Genomic DNA, 17,780 nt, shown 5'->3' on the forward strand with positions numbered 1-17,780 from the left:
CAATTGATTGGACATGATTTGAAAAGGCACATACCTGTCTATATAAAGGTCCCATAGTTGACAGTGCATGTCAGAGCAAAAACCAAGCTATGAGGTCAAATGAATTGTCCATAGCTCCGAGACGACAGGATTGTGTCGAGGCACAGATCTGGGGAAGGGTACCATTTTTTTTTTTCAGCATTGAGGGTCCCCAAGAACAGTGGCCTCCATCATTCTTAAATGGAAGAAGATTGGAACCACCCAGACTCTTCCTAGAGCTGGCCACCTGGTCAAACTGAGCAATTGGGGGAGACTGTCCTTGGTCAGGGAGGTGACCAAGAACCCAATGGTCACTCTGACAGTGCTTTAGAGTTCCTCCGTGGAGATGGGATAACCTTCCAGAAGGACAACCATCTCTGTAGCACTCCACCAATCAGGCCTTTATGGTAGAGTGGCCAGACAGAAGCCACTCCTCAGTAAAAGGCAATTGACAGCCCGCTTGGAGTTTGCCAAAAGGCACCTAAAGGACTGACCATGAGAAACAAGATTCTCTGTTCTGATGAAACCAAGATTGAACTATTTGGCCTGAATGCCAAGCGTCACGTCTGAAGGAAAGCTGGCACCATCCCTACAGTGAAGCATGGTGGTGGCAGCATCATGCTGTGGGGATGTTTTTCAGCGGCAGGGACTGGGAGACTAGTCAGGATCGAGGCAAAGATTAACGGAGCAAAGTACAGAGAGCTCCATGATGAAAACCTGCTCCAGAGCACTCAGGACCTCAGACTGGGGTGAAGGTGCACCTTCCAACAGGACAACGACCCTAAGCACACAGCCAAGACAACGCAGGATTGGCTTCGGAACAAGTCTCTGAATGTCCTTGAGTCGCCCAGCCAGAGCCCAGACATCTCTGCAGCGACGCTCCCCATCCAACCTGACAGCGCTTGAGAGGATCTGCAGAGAAGAGTAGGAGAAACTCCCCAAATACAGGTGTGCCAAACTTGTAGTGTCATTTCCAAGAAGTCTCTAGGCTATAATCGCCGCCAAAGGTGCTTCAAGTACTGAGTAAAGGGTCTGAATACTTACACTATTGTGATTATATATATATTTTTAAATACATTTATAAACCTGTTTTTGCTTTATCATTATGGGGTATTGTGTGTAGATTGAGGGGGGGGGGGACAATTTAATCCATTTTAGAATAAGGCTGTAACGTGTAAAAAGTCAAGGGGTCTGAAAATGTCCTGAATGCACTGTATGTATATCTGAAATGTCAGATGTTAACAGAATGTGTAATTAAAAACAAATGTTTTTAAGTGAGGATTAGGCTGTAGTGGGGGAAAGTGGTGGAGTTCCAGTATTTAGCTACACGGCAAAAAAAAGTTATTAACTACTGTAAACAGTACCTAGATTTTAATTTAGTTCAATGACCACCAAGCTACTGCAAAATGTAGTTGAATCACTAGTTGACCCCAACACTAGCGCCAACATACTTACAAAGTGGTAGCGAAGGTTAAAACATTTTATTTTGTGTGCCTGACAATATGACTTAAATTCGCTCCAAAAGACTGGATTGTTACGATGCATAATTGTTTCAAGTCCCCTTGCCGCCACACAATGTTCTCTTCTGTAATTTACTAAAGAATTTCAGCACACCGCAGTCAGAACCTCGGCAGAGAAACAAGAGGAGTGGCATCTTGTTCCCCACAACGATGATAAATTGGATTCCAAACTCCAGTGGCCACTGTGATCCACTCCCTAACCACCGCAGTCAGTTTTTCTGTGCTTTGTTCACTGAGTAACTTATTTCCTGTATGTCAATTGAGTCACCAGTCTAAAGCCTTGAAGCTTCTCTGAGATGTGGCTGATTTTCTGAGTTTAATAAATGCAGTTTTTCATTTGAGAAAAAAGTTTGACAGCCACAGAAGGACCATGGATGCTTGTTAGTGTAACATCTTGCCTGTGAAGTGGCTCTGCAGCAGGGCTCTCGAACCCTGTTCCAGGGGAACTACGGTACCATCCAGGGCCCGGTTTCCAAAAGGCATCTTAAGGCTAAGTTTGTCGTAAGAACCTTCACAGGAGCATCGTTACATCTCTGAGCTGTTTCCCCAAAACCATCGTTACCAAATTTGCACTTAAACGCTTATTTACTAATTGCCTCAGACCACTCAAACAGCTAAGTGCTTCGTTAGATTCATTTTTTTTTTACCTACTGCGTCACTTTATACACAGAAGATCTCCGCTAAACATAGAATCAATGTGTTTATCTGTCTCTCTGTGACCACCGATAATTTCACAGTGAAGTTGACTACAAATACAAAGTTGCCAAAGTCTTTGCAATTGTTACAAACAAGTGAAGGGGAAAAAAGGCTGTTTTATTCAAGATAAATAGCCTACAGTATAGGCCTATATAATTATTTAAATAAACTTGTTCATTCAATTGAGTTCTGTTTTGCTAATTGTAGGCGGTCTAATTATTATAATTATAAATGTCAAGGTATGAATGGCAAAATCTGATCTGAGAACAGTGCTGCCTTTCGATCCTGTCAGTATCGACACTGCTCCAATGTACTAAGCGAACGTTCTCTCTACGTGGTGTTTTAGGAAAGCCGTTGTAGGAAAGATGCATCGTTAAAACACTTGTACGCCTATAAATTCCATCGCTTTCGGGAAAACCCGAGACCTGTAGATGTTCGCTCCATCTCTAATCTAGCACACCTGATTCTAATAATGAACTGGTTGATCAACTGAATCGGGTTAGTTTCAGCTGGGGGGTTGGAGCAGAAACCTACATGAGGGTAGCTCTCTGGGAACAGGGTTGGAGAGCCCTGCTATACAGTATTCAAAAGGTTTTCATTTTGATCAAAAGCGACTGTTCTTGATTCTGATTTGACTCTAGGCGCAACTCCTGAGTACGTTGGTCATTCTGACCGAGAGAGTAGACCTCTCGAAAGCAGCTTATTTACTGTATTCGTTTCTGGATACTGATGGATGTTTGGTCTAGTGCGGCCAAAGGCAGGCATACTCAGAAAGAGCACCCAAACAATATCTGTCAGGTCAATCTGGTGTTTGTGAAATATCACACCGCCATTGGAATCCTATCACCGACATAATTCCCCTCCACTTCCTCAGTCAACCTTTTGAGATGAACTGAAAAGGAGATCTTCATTAAAGCTGTCCGTGGCCAATGCCTAGATTGACGATTGTCGTCAACCTTTTAAAGAAAAAATCTAAAAATCCTCCGCTGTCCGCACGCTGATGGAATTGATGAGGTTAAAAGGTCGACCCGTCGACCCCCCCCCCCCCCCCCCCCATCATGGCAGAATAAACCAGAGAACCAGACGGTCTGTTTGTAAATATCGCTGACTGTTTTGGGGCAACGAGGAAGTCTCAAAGTCTTGTTTTGGTATCAATCGCTTCTAACTGATTTTTATCTGTAAAATGTATCATATATATATATATATATATATATATATATATATATATATATATATATATATATATATAAATATTATTTTTTTATGACACATTGATTACTAAACATGTTTTTTAAATTCTGTTTGTCCCCTACAGACATATATCCATGACGCTGCCCGCCAGTTTCAAAAGGCAAACCACTACTAGACCGGATTTTGAACACCAGAGCTCCAACCTGTACGCCATATCAGGTGAGCTACTGTCTACGGTTCTTCCCTGTCACAATAGCAAAACATATTTTGGAATATTGCATATATTCAATGTTTTTTTTTGTTCGTTTTTTGAATTTTGAATTTAGTGTTATCCCTCAGTTTACTCTGAAGTCACTTGTTGTAGCTACCCCCTCAAGGAGTCTAGGGCTTTGGATGTAATGAGATTGATATGTTACGGATTGAAAGAGTCATCGTGTGGTGAGCCAGAGAGATGGCCTAACCCTAACCCCCCCCCCCCCCCCCCCCGGTACTGGGCAACTCAATTTTTCCATACTCTCTCATACTCTATTCTACATCTAATTTTCACTTAATGAGCTATGCATTACCACTCCCAGTACAATCTAATATGGGTTTCTTTGTACTCTATCATTGGCACATCAAAATAAAATAAACTAACGTGTGAGTAGACGCAACACTGACACAGGAAATCTCTCCTAGAGTTGAGTGTAGGAAACACTTTGGGTAGAGCAGGACATTTTTTGCTTTACCCAAAAGTTTTCCTTCTGTTCTCTCAACTCCGGGTGACCCCTGCACAGTTGGGGAAAGGCTGGGAAACCAACATGACTGCCCCACTCGTCAACACTGCTGTAGACATCAGTTCGCTTCGACGGATCACTTTCATTACTCCCACATTGTTTGAACGGCCGCGATGTCAGTCGGGAGAGAAGTCTAGTAACCAATTAAGACGAGACATAACCGTCAGTCAGGTGCCGGCGACGGTCCCCTTTTCGATATATCCGCTGAAACAAATATCAGATATCAGCCGTTTTAAGGAGCTGCACCTGCCCTTTTTTCCCCCTTTTTTTAATTTGCCCCTAATAATTGTAGCTCCGAGAACTCGGCGGCGCTTTCCAATTAAAACCTACGCTGGCTCCTTGACGGAGGTCGCAATAATGACACCCCTGCAGCATTAGAGGCTGAAACTGACAGGTGAGTCCCCGAATGAATTAAACATGAGGTGGGTGGTGGCGGGGGGGGGGGGGGTACAATGAGAAGCGGAAAAGCCTCAGACAGAAGTTGTCTTTTGAGGGGAGGAAGGGTATTCGAGGCTTGTAAATGCTCAATGTAATTTACATATTAATCTCTTTGCCGTTCAGCCTTATCGAGCGCCTCACCCCACTCTTGGTGACGTCTCTCAAGCTAAAATAGCAGTGACAGGCGAGGGTGCGCTTCATTTTCCCCAGGATTTATGACTTGTGTAATTTAGGATATTTTATTAATACGCTCAGACGATTGATCCCCACCCCACCCCCTCGTCGCTCTGTGTGTGGAATACGCTCCATAGTTCCAGATGACGTCTGGCTCACTGATTATGGGAAGGACTTTTCTTCTTCTCTACTTTTCATTTCCTCCCATTATTAATTTTTTGCTCTTTAAAAAAAATGGAGTTTCATCCTATCGACAGCCAAGTTTTTAGTTCACTATTTTACACAGTGAAAAGGATCGCCTTTTTACAGTTGAGGTTTTCAGTCAAATCCATCCGGATATTTGGGATCATTAGAATGGAGAAATTAAAAACAAATGACATAGTAAAAGTATACATTTGAGGCACCATGGGCTCGAAGCTTCTTATCCAAACACATCCCCAACTCCGCGTCTCAAATCCTCCTCTTGGTTTTATACTTTATCAGTCAAAGAGCACAAGTAGTCAACAAGCTATATGACACAACCCAGATGTGCCACTACAGGTCCCCATCAGTTCAGTAGATGTAGGACCACTACAGGTCTCCTTCAGTTCAGTAGATGTAGGACCACTACAGGTCTCCTTCAGGTCAGTAGATGTAGGACCACTACAGGTCTCCTTCAGTAGATGTAGGACCACTACAGGTCTCCTTCAGTAGATGGAGGACCACTACAGGTCTCCTTCAGTAGATGTAGGACCACTACAGGTCTCCTTCAGTAGATGTAGTACCACTACAGGTCTCCTTCAGTTCAGTAGATGTAGGACCACTACAGGTCTCCTTCAGTAGATGTAGGACCACTACAGGTCTCCTTCAGGTCAGTAGATGTAGGACCACTACAGGTCTCCTTCAGTAGATGGAGGACCACTACAGGTCTCCTTCAGTAGATGTAGTACCACTACAGGTCTCCTTCAGGTCAGTAGATGGAGGACCACTACAGGTCTCCTTCAGGTCAGTAGATGGAGGACCACTACAGGTCTCCTTCAGTAGATGTAGTACCACTAAAGGTCTCCTTCAGTAGATGGAGGACCACTACAGGTCTCCTTCAGGTCAGTAGATGTAGGACCACTACAGGTCTCCTTCAGTAGATGGAGGACCACTACAGGTCTCCTTCAGTAGATGGAGGACCACTACAGGTCTCCTTCAGGTCAGTAGATGGAGGACCACTACAGGTCTCCTTCAGGTCAGTAGATGGAGGACCACTACAGGTCTCCTTCAGGTCAGTAGATGTAGGACCACTACAGGTCTCCTTCAGTAGATGGAGGACCACTACAGGTCTCCTTCAGGTCAGTAGATGGAGGACCACTACAGGTCTCCTTCAGGTCAGTAGATGGAGGACCACTACAGGTCTCCTTCAGGTCAGTAGATGGAGGACCACTACAGGTCTCCTTCAGGTCAGTAGATGGAGGACCACTACAGGTCTCCTTCAGGTCAGTAGATGGAGGACCACTACAGGTCTCCTTCAGTAGATGGAGGACCACTACAGGTCTCCTTCAGTAGATGTAGGACCACTACAGGTCTCCTTCAGTAGATGGAGGACCACTACAGGTCTCCTTCAGGTCAGTAGATGTAGTACCACTACAGGTCTCCTTCAGGTCAGTAGATGTAGGACCACTACAGGTCTCCTTCAGGTCAGTAGATGTAGGACCACTACAGGTCTCCTTCAGGTCAGTAGATGTAGTACCACTACAGGTCTCCTTCAGGTCAGTAGATGTAGGACCACTACAGGTCTCCTTCAGTAGATGGAGGACCACTACAGGTCTCCTTCAGTAGATGGAGGACCACTACAGGTCTCCTTCAGTAGATGGAGGACCACTACAGGTCTCCTTCAGTAGATGGAGGACCACTACAGGTCTCCTTCAGTAGATGGAGGACCACTACAGGTCTCCTTCAGGTCAGTAGATGTAGGACCACTACAGGTCTCCTTCAGTAGATGTAGTACCACTACAGGTCTCCTTCAGTAGATGTAGTACCACTACAGGTCTCCTTCAGGTCAGTAGATGTAGTACCACTACAGGTCTCCTTCAGGTCAGTAGATGTAGTACCACTACAGGTCTCCTTCAGTAGATGTAGGACCACTACAGGTCTCCTTCAGGTCAGTAGATGTAGGACCACTACAGGTCTCCTTCAGTAGATGTAGTACCACTACAGGTCTCCTTCAGTAGATGTAGTACCACTACAGGTCTCCTTCAGGTCAGTAGATGTAGTACCACTACAGGTCTCCTTCAGGTCAGTAGATGTAGTACCACTACAGGTCTCCTTCAGTAGATGTAGTACCACTACAGGTCTCCTTCAGGTCAGTAGATGTAGTACCACTACAGGTCTCCTTCAGGTCAGTAGATGTAGTACCACTAAAGGTCTCCTTCAGTAGATGTAGTACCACTACAGGTCTCCTTCAGTAGACGTAGTACAACTACAGGTCTCCTTCAGTAGATGTAGTACCACTACAGGTCTCCTTCAGTAGATGGAGGACCACTACAGGTCTCCTTCAGTAGATGGAGGACCACTACAGGTCTCCTTCAGTAGATGGAGGACCACTACAGGTCTCCTTCAGTAGATGGAGGACCACTACAGGTCTCCTTCAGTAGATGTAGTACAACTACAGGTCTCCTTCAGTAGATGTAGTACCACTACAGGTCTCCTTCAGTAGATGGAGGACCACTACAGGTCTCCTTCAGGTCAGTAGATGGAGGACCACTACAGGTCTCCTTCAGGTCAGTAGATGGAGGACCACTACAGGTCTCCTTCAGGTCAGTAGATGGAGGACCACTACAGGTCTCCTTCAGGTCAGTAGATGGAGGACCACTACAGGTCTCCTTCAGGTCAGTAGATGGAGGACCACTACAGGTCTCCTTCAGGTCAGTAGATGGAGGACCACTACAGGTCTCCTTCAGGTCAGTAGATGGAGGACCACTACAGGTCTCCTTCAGGTCAGTAGATGTAGTACCACTACAGGTCTCCTTCAGTAGATGGAGGACCACTACAGGTCTCCTTCAGTAGATGTAGGACCACTACAGGTCTCCTTCAGTAGATGGAGGACCACTACAGGTCTCCTTCAGTAGATGTAGGACCACTACAGGTCTCCTTCAGTAGATGGAGGACCACTACAGGTCTCCTTCAGGTCAGTAGATGTAGTACCACTACAGGTCTCCTTCAGGTCAGTAGATGTAGGACCACTACAGGTCTCCTTCAGGTCAGTAGATGTAGGACCACTACAGGTCTCCTTCAGTAGATGGAGGACCACTACAGGTCTCCTTCAGTAGATGTAGGACCACTACAGGTCTCCTTCAGTAGATGTAGTACCACTACAGGTCTCCTTCAGTAGATGTAGTACCACTACAGGTCTCCTTCAGTAGATGTAGGACCACTACAGGTCTCCTTCAGTAGATGTAGTACCACTACAGGTCTCCTTCAGGTCAGTAGATGTAGTACCACTACAGGTCTCCTTCAGTAGATGTAGTACCACTACAGGTCTCCTTCAGGTCAGTAGATGTAGTACCACTACAGGTCTCCTTCAGGTCAGTAGATGTAGGACCACTACAGGTCTCCTTCAGTAGATGTAGTACCACTACAGGTCTCCTTCAGTAGATGGAGGACCACTACAGGTCTCCTTCAGTAGATGTAGGACCACTACAGGTCTCCTTCAGGTCAGTAGATGTAGGACCACTACAGGTCTCCTTCAGTAGATGGAGGACCACTACAGGTCTCCTTCAGTAGATGTAGGACCACTACAGGTCTCCTTCAGTAGATGTAGGACCACTACAGGTCTCCTTCAGGTCAGTAGATGTAGGACCACTACAGGTCTCCTTCAGTAGATGGAGGACCACTACAGGTCTCCTTCAGTAGATGTAGGACCACTACAGGTCTCCTTCAGTAGATGTAGTACCACTACAGGTCTCCTTCAGTAGATGTAGTACCACTACAGGTCTCCTTCAGTAGATGGAGGACCACTACAGGTCTCCTTCAGTAGATGTAGTACCACTACAGGTCTCCTTCAGTAGATGGAGGACCACTACAGGTCTCCTTCAGTAGATGGAGGACCACTACAGGTCTCCTTCAGGTCAGTAGATGGAGGACCACTACAGGTCTCCTTCAGTAGATGGAGGACCACTACAGGTCTCCTTCAGGTCAGTAGATGTAGTACCACTACAGGTCTCCTTCAGTAGATGGAGGACCACTACAGGTCTCCTTCAGTAGATGTAGTACCACTACAGGTCTCCTTCAGGTCAGTAGATGTAGTACCACTACAGGTCTCCTTCAGGTCAGTAGATGTAGGACCACTACAGGTCTCCTTCAGTAGATGTAGTACCACTACAGGTCTCCTTCAGGTCAGTAGATGTAGTACCACTACAGGTCTCCTTCAGTAGATGTAGTACCACTACAGGTCTCCTTCAGTAGATGTAGTACCACTACAGGTCTCCTTCAGGTCAGTAGATGTAGTACCACTACAGGTCTCCTTCAGGTCAGTAGATGTAGTACCACTACAGGTCTCCTTCAGTAGATGTAGTACCACTACAGGTCTCCTTCAGGTCAGTAGATGTAGTACCACTACAGGTCTCCTTCAGGTCAGTAGATGTAGTACCACTAAAGGTCTCCTTCAGTAGATGTAGTACCACTACAGGTCTCCTTCAGTAGACGTAGTACAACTACAGGTCTCCTTCAGTAGATGTAGTACCACTACAGGTCTCCTTCAGTAGATGGAGGACCACTACAGGTCTCCTTCAGTAGATGGAGGACCACTACAGGTCTCCTTCAGTAGATGGAGGACCACTACAGGTCTCCTTCAGTAGATGGAGGACCACTACAGGTCTCCTTCAGTAGATGTAGTACAACTACAGGTCTCCTTCAGTAGATGTAGTACCACTACAGGTCTCCTTCAGTAGATGGAGGACCACTACAGGTCTCCTTCAGGTCAGTAGATGGAGGACCACTACAGGTCTCCTTCAGGTCAGTAGATGGAGGACCACTACAGGTCTCCTTCAGGTCAGTAGATGGAGGACCACTACAGGTCTCCTTCAGGTCAGTAGATGGAGGACCACTACAGGTCTCCTTCAGGTCAGTAGATGGAGGACCACTACAGGTCTCCTTCAGGTCAGTAGATGGAGGACCACTACAGGTCTCCTTCAGGTCAGTAGATGGAGGACCACTACAGGTCTCCTTCAGGTCAGTAGATGTAGTACCACTACAGGTCTCCTTCAGTAGATGGAGGACCACTACAGGTCTCCTTCAGTAGATGTAGGACCACTACAGGTCTCCTTCAGTAGATGGAGGACCACTACAGGTCTCCTTCAGTAGATGTAGGACCACTACAGGTCTCCTTCAGTAGATGGAGGACCACTACAGGTCTCCTTCAGGTCAGTAGATGTAGTACCACTACAGGTCTCCTTCAGGTCAGTAGATGTAGGACCACTACAGGTCTCCTTCAGGTCAGTAGATGTAGGACCACTACAGGTCTCCTTCAGTAGATGGAGGACCACTACAGGTCTCCTTCAGTAGATGTAGGACCACTACAGGTCTCCTTCAGTAGATGTAGTACCACTACAGGTCTCCTTCAGTAGATGTAGTACCACTACAGGTCTCCTTCAGTAGATGTAGGACCACTACAGGTCTCCTTCAGTAGATGTAGTACCACTACAGGTCTCCTTCAGGTCAGTAGATGTAGTACCACTACAGGTCTCCTTCAGTAGATGTAGTACCACTACAGGTCTCCTTCAGGTCAGTAGATGTAGTACCACTACAGGTCTCCTTCAGGTCAGTAGATGTAGGACCACTACAGGTCTCCTTCAGTAGATGTAGTACCACTACAGGTCTCCTTCAGTAGATGGAGGACCACTACAGGTCTCCTTCAGTAGATGTAGGACCACTACAGGTCTCCTTCAGGTCAGTAGATGTAGGACCACTACAGGTCTCCTTCAGTAGATGGAGGACCACTACAGGTCTCCTTCAGTAGATGTAGGACCACTACAGGTCTCCTTCAGTAGATGTAGGACCACTACAGGTCTCCTTCAGTAGATGTAGGACCACTACAGGTCTCCTTCAGGTCAGTAGATGTAGGACCACTACAGGTCTCCTTCAGTAGATGGAGGACCACTACAGGTCTCCTTCAGTAGATGTAGGACCACTACAGGTCTCCTTCAGTAGATGTAGTACCACTACAGGTCTCCTTCAGTAGATGTAGTACCACTACAGGTCTCCTTCAGTAGATGGAGGACCACTACAGGTCTCCTTCAGTAGATGTAGTACCACTACAGGCCTCCTTCAGTAGATGGAGGACCACTACAGGTCTCCTTCAGTAGATGGAGGACCACTACAGGTCTCCTTCAGGTCAGTAGATGGAGGACCACTACAGGTCTCCTTCAGTAGATGGAGGACCACTACAGGTCTCCTTCAGGTCAGTAGATGTAGTACCACTACAGGTCTCCTTCAGTAGATGGAGGACCACTACAGGTCTCCTTCAGTAGATGTAGTACCACTACAGGTCTCCTTCAGGTCAGTAGATGTAGTACCACTACAGGTCTCCTTCAGGTCAGTAGATGTAGGACCACTACAGGTCTCCTTCAGTAGATGTAGTACCACTACAGGTCTCCTTCAGGTCAGTAGATGTAGTACCACTACAGGTCTCCTTCAGTAGATGTAGTACCACTACAGGTCTCCTTCAGTAGATGGAGGACCACTACAGGTCTCCTTCAGGTCAGTAGATGGAGGACCACTACAGGTCTCCTTCAGTAGATGTAGTACCACTACAGGTCTCCTTCAGTAGATGGAGGACCACTACAGGTCTCCTTCAGGTCAGTAGATGGAGGACCACTACAGGTCTCCTTCAGTAGATGGAGGACCACTACAGGTCTCCTTCAGGTCAGTAGATGTAGGACCACTACAGGTCTCCTTCAGTAGATGGAGGACCACTACAGGTCTCCTTCAGTAGATGGAGGACCACTACAGGTCTCCTTCAGTAGATGTAGGACCACTACAGGTCTCCTTCAGTAGATGTAGGACCACTACAGGTCTCCTTCAGTAGATGTAGGACCACTACAGGTCTCCTTCAGGTCAGTAGATGGAGGACCACTACAGGTCTCCTTCAGTAGATGGAGGACCACTACAGGTCTCCTTCAGGTCAGTAGATGGAGGACCACTACAGGTCTCCTTCAGTAGATGGAGGACCACTACAGGTCTCCTTCAGGTCAGTAGATGTAGTACCACTACAGGTCTCCTTCAGGTCAGTAGATGTAGGACCACTACAGGTCTCCTTCAGGTCAGTAGATGTAGGACCACTACAGGTCTCCTTCAGTAGATGTAGGACCACTACAGGTCTCCTTCAGTAGATGTAGGACCACTACAGGTCTCCTTCAGTAGATGTAGTACCACTACAGGTCTCCTTCAGTTCAGTAGATGTAGGACCACTACAGGTCTCCTTCAGTAGATGTAGTACCACTACAGGTCTCCTTCAGGTCAGTAGATGTAGGACCACTACAGGTCTCCTTCAGTAGATGTAGTACCACTACAGGTCTCCTTCAGTAGATGTAGTACCACTACAGGTCTCCTTCAGGTCAGTAGATGGAGGACCACTACAGGTCTCCTTCAGGTCAGTAGATGGAGGACCACTACAGGTCTCCTTCAGGTCAGTAGATGGAGGACCACTACAGGTCTCCTTCAGGTCAGTAGATGGAGGACCACTACAGGTCTCCTTCAGGTCAGTAGATGGAGGACCACTACAGGTCTCCTTCAGGTCAGTAGATGGAGGACCACTACAGGTCTCCTTCAGGTCAGTAGATGGAGGACCACTACAGGTCTCCTTCAGGTCAGTAGATGGAGGACCACTACAGGTCTCCTTCAGTAGATGGAGGACCACTACAGGTCTCCTTCAGTAGATGGAGGACCACTACAGGTCTCCTTCAGGTCAGTAGATGTAGGACCACTACAGGTCTCCTTCAGGTCAGTAGATGTAGTACCACTACAGGTCTCCTTCAGTAGATGGAGGACCACTACAGGTCTCCTTCAGTAGATGTAGGACCACTACAGGTCTCCTTCAGTAGATGGAGGACCACTACATGTCTCCTTCAGGTCAGTAGATGTAGGACCACTACAGGTCTCCTTCAGTAGATGTAGTACCACTACAGGTCTCCTTCAGTAGATGTAGTACCACTACAGGTCTCCTTCAGTAGATGTAGTACCACTACAGGTCTCCTTCAGTAGATGTAGTACCACTACAGGTCTCCTTCAGTAGATGTAGGACCACTACAGGTCTCCTTCAGTAGATGTAGGACCACTACAGGTCTCCTTCAGGTCAGTAGATGTAGTACCACTACAGGTCTCCTTCAGTAGATGTAGTACCACTACAGGTCTCCTTCAGTAGATGGAGGACCACTACAGGTCTCCTTCAGTAGATGGAGGACCACTACAGGTCTCCTTCAGGTCAGTAGATGTAGGACCACTACAGGTCTCCTTCAGGTCAGTAGATGTAGGACCACTACAGGTCTCCTTCAGTAGATGTAGTACCACTACAGGTCTCCTTCAGTAGATGTAGTACCACTACAGGTCTCCTTCAGTAGATGGAGGACCACTACAGGTCTCCTTCAGTAGATGTAGTACCACTACAGGTCTCCTTCAGTAGATGTAGTACCACTACAGGTCTCCTTCAGTAGATGTAGTACCACTACAGGTCTCCTTCAGGTCAGTAGATGTAGTACCACTACAGGTCTCCTTCAGGTCAGTAGATGTAGTACCACTACAGGTCTCCTTCAGTAGATGGAGGACCACTACAGGTCTCCTTCAGTAGATGGAGGACCACTACAGGTCTCCTTCAGTAGATGGAGTACCACTACAGGTCTCCTTCAGTAGATGTAGGACCACTACAGGTCTCCTTCAGTAGATGTAGGACCACTACAGGTCTCCTTCAGGTCAGTAGATGTAGGACCACTACAGGTCTCCTTCAGTAGATGGAGGACCACTACAGGTCTCCTTCAGTAGATGTAGTACCACTACAGGTCTCCTTCAGTAGATGTAGGACCACTACAGGTCTCCTTCAGTAGATGTAGGACCACTACAGGTCTCCTTCAGTAGATGTAGGACCACTACAGGTCTCCTTCAGTAGATGGAGGACCACTACAGGTCTCCTTCAGTAGATGTAGTACCACTACAGGTCTCCTTCAGTAGATGTAGGACCACTACAGGTCTCCTTCAGTAGATGTAGGACCACTACAGGTCTCCTTCAGTAGATGTAGGACCACTACAGGTCTCCTTCAGTAGATGTAGGACCACTACAGGTCTCCTTCAGTAGATGTAGGACCACTACAGGTCTCCTTCAGTAGATGTAGGACCACTACAGGTCTCCTTCAGTAGATGGAGTACCACTACAGGTCTCCTTCAGTAGATGGAGGACCGCTACAGGTCTCCTTCAGTAGATGGAGGACCGCTACAGGTCTCTTTCATTAGATGTAGGACCACTACAGGTCTCCTTCAGTAGATGTAGGACCACTACAGGTCTCCTTCAGGTCAGTAGATGGAGGACCACTACAGGTCTCCTTCAGTAGATGGAGGACCACTACAGGTCTCCTTCAGTAGATGTAGTACCACTACAGGTCTCCTTCAGTAGATGGAGGACCACTACAGGTCTCCTTCAGTAGATGTAGGACCACTACAGGTCTCCTTCAGTAGATGTAGGACCACTACAGGTCTCCTTCAGTAGATGTAGGACCACTACAGGTCTCCTTCAGTAGATGTAGGACCACTACAGGTCTCCTTCAGGTCAGTAGATGTAGGACCACTACAGGTCTCCTTCAGGTCAGTAGATGTAGGACCACTACAGGTCTCCTTCAGTAGATGGAGGACCACTACAGGTCTCCTTCAGTAGATGTAGTACCACTACAGGTCTCCTTCAGTAGATGTAGGACCACTACAGGTCTCCTTCAGTAGATGTAGTACCACTACAGGTCTCCTTCAGTAGATGGAGGACCACTACAGGTCTCCTTCAGTAGATGTAGTACCACTACAGGTCTCCTTCAGTAGATGTAGGACCACTACAGGTCTCCTTCAGTAGATGGAGGACCACTACAGGTCCCCATCACCTTCAGTTCAGTATGCCCCATCGGCCCTCACTACATCTCCCATAACCCCCTGTCTCGGGTTGCAAAATTCTACTTATTTTCCCAAAATTCTGGTTTGGGTTGGAGAATTTCTGTATTCCTTGCATATTCTCTCATTTCAGTTATCTTCCAACCCGAATTTGTGGAATTGTGGGAAAGGTACCGGAATTTTGAAACCCTACCCCGGTCGCAACACATGGCCTGAGGAGACAGCGACATACTGTCCATCCATCCCATGGAGGAGTGTGGCCATGCTATATATCCCCAGCTAATTACAGCCAGATGAAATGATGCCTTCCACATCCAAGCCATTTAAAGACAATTTATAAAGATTCATCATCTTAATGTCCCTTAAAAGATCTTCTGTGGGTTATTTAAGTTATTAATGAGCTTCTAATGCTCTGCTTGAAGGAAGCGGCCTTCCCTTGTCTCCTCTCCTTAGTTGATCTGAAGGGGGTGGGTTCTATGCCCTACAGCGTTTAAGGTTAGTTAGGACGAGGCACTAGACAAGGAGGTTGAAGGACAAATCTGTTTTTGTTTGGAATGAGGTTTATTTACATTTGTATTATATTGGAGGAGTAACATGATACGAATTAACAATTGACCTGTGCCCGCTTTTCACGTGTCAACAGGTTTAAAAGGGATTGTTGAATGCATTTGGGCTCTTTCATTGGAGAATTCTCGCTCTGTCTTCACCCCATCCTCACCTCTAACCCCTGGCCTACACCCCATGTCATCCTGAACCTCTAACCCCTGGCCTGCACCCCATGTCATCCTCACCTCTAACCCCTGGCCTACACCCCATGTCATCCTGAACCTCTAACTCCTGGCCTGCACCCCATGTCATCCTGAACCTCTAACCCCTGGCCTACACCCCATGTCATCCTGAACCTCTAACCCCTGGCCTGCACCCCATGTCATCCTGAACCTCTAACCCCTGGCCTGCACCCCATGTCATCCTGAACCTCTAACCCCTGGCCTACACCCCATGTCATCTGTACAGGATTTTAAATAAGATTTTAATTTCAGAAGTGTGACAAATGCAATCGTTGACATAGTTGATGGTCACAAGGCCTGTCATTTTAAATGTGGGAAAGGCAACATACCACACAGAGGGAGGTTGTAATTAACACTTTACTCCGACGTCTTCAATTTCATGTGTGTGTATGGATGAACCCAAAGCCATACGCTGGGGTCAAACTGAAACTTTGGTCAAACAAAACTATGCAGGCCCAAGTTTTTTTTGTTTGTTATTTAACGATCATCATGGTTCCACATTATAGCTAAGCCATCAAACACCAGGAACAACACCAGGAATTTGACCTTGGAGCTAAAGAGCTATTTATATAGAGTTTGAATCTAGTGTATATATTTGGTTTCTTTTGGAGATATATTGGAACTTGAGGGAGGTTGATTAGCAATAAGGCAACAGTCCCAGTGGCCTCGACGGAACCTTCTGACAGAGGGTTTTTAGGTATTAATACATAATTTAGGGGTTACTTATATTTGTCCTGTTACACAAGTTTTTAATGGAAATGTATTTCTGCATATTCCAACTCCCCCTGGTACACCTTCGGGGAGTGGAGTACCATGCAGGGTCACCATTATACAGCGACCCTGGAGCATTTGAGGTTAAGTGCCTTGCTTAAGGGCACAGCGACAGATGTTTCACCTAGTCAGCTCGGGGTTTTCAAACCAGAAACCTTTCGGTTACTGGCTCAGCGCCCTAACATCGAGACCAGCCATTTGTATCTTGTGGCGTAATGAGTCTCCTTTGTCTCTTTCAGCAATGGATGGAGTGCCTTTCATGATCTCTGAGAAGTTTGCCTGCGCTTCCGATGATGTGAGTCTGTCTTTCGGTTGGTTCACTCACAAAATGTCCTCTTGACTGTTGAGCATCATAGTTGTGAGAGAGAAAAAAAATGCAATGGGCAATATTCTTGCCTCTGATGTAGATATAAGCTTGATTAGATTGTTGCTCAGTATGTGTGAAACTGTTTGAAGAAGAGTAGGCACAGACTGAGAGAAGAGAAGTCTGTGTTAAACTTACATGCATTCAACATGCTCGCTCAGCCTGTCAACTTCATGTCCTGTCGGCCATCTGTGTTGCAGCTGCAGCAGGTGGATCTGATGGGCATCACAATCAAGTCGCTTACGGAGATTGAGAAAGAGGTGAGTACACCGTCTCCCTCCGGGCTAACCCGTACTAGCCTGGTTCCAGATCTGTTTGTGCCGTCTTGCCAACTCCTGTGGTCCTTGTCATGCCGAACACCATAGGAGTTGGCAAGACTCCACAAACCGAGCCTGGAGAACAGGCTAAACTCATACCACCATGTACACTGACCCACCGAGACATATGACATCATCGACTGCCTTCAAAACGGGTTCTAGCATTTGATAGAGGCCCGGGTGTTCACACTTCTGGTCTCATGTTGATTATGTAAAAGGCTTTTACACGTGGAGGTTAGAGGAGCCTTTCCAGCAGACATGAGCCCTCTCTGAATGAAACCACACCCAAGCCTCTCTCTGTCAGAGCACCGAGCTGTATGTCCCTCTTAAAAGAATAAACGAGCCGTGACGTTGCCCCTACCTAGTGTGCGAGGGCTCCAAGTAAGTCGTAGTGTCTAATCCACATGATCAGTGGAATGGAAGGAACCCAGAGAAAATGAGTTAAATAAGTATGGAGAGGAGGTGCATAGCTTATTTGTTAGTGCTTTGTGAAGGCAGCATTTTCAGTTACTGTTGCAATGTTGTATTTGTGCCACTGCATTTCTTCAACTGTCCACTAGAGGTCGGTATTTGACTTATTTCGCCCTCTACTCTGTGAAGTTTGCCCGTCTGCCCGTCGAAGG

At 46.7% G+C, this 17,780-nt stretch overlaps 1 protein-coding gene across 2 annotated transcripts in view; it reads left to right on the forward strand.

Annotated features, from left to right (window-relative positions):
- Positions 1-17,780, forward strand: part of mvb12ba (multivesicular body subunit 12Ba) — a 61,963-nt gene that overhangs the window by 34,699 nt on the left and 9,484 nt on the right. For both annotated transcript variants that reach the window (XM_071351448.1, XM_071351447.1), the window contains exons 7-9: positions 3,550-3,644; positions 16,716-16,771; positions 17,041-17,100. In XM_071351448.1, coding sequence (XP_071207549.1) covers positions 3,550-3,644; positions 16,716-16,771; positions 17,041-17,100 — 211 coding nt within the window. The remainder of the gene's footprint in view (positions 1-3,549; positions 3,645-16,715; positions 16,772-17,040; positions 17,101-17,780) is intronic.

This window comes from Salvelinus alpinus, chromosome 18, assembly GCF_045679555.1.
Source record: "Salvelinus alpinus chromosome 18, SLU_Salpinus.1, whole genome shotgun sequence".
NCBI classification, from domain to species: Eukaryota; Metazoa; Chordata; class Actinopteri; order Salmoniformes; family Salmonidae; genus Salvelinus; species Salvelinus alpinus.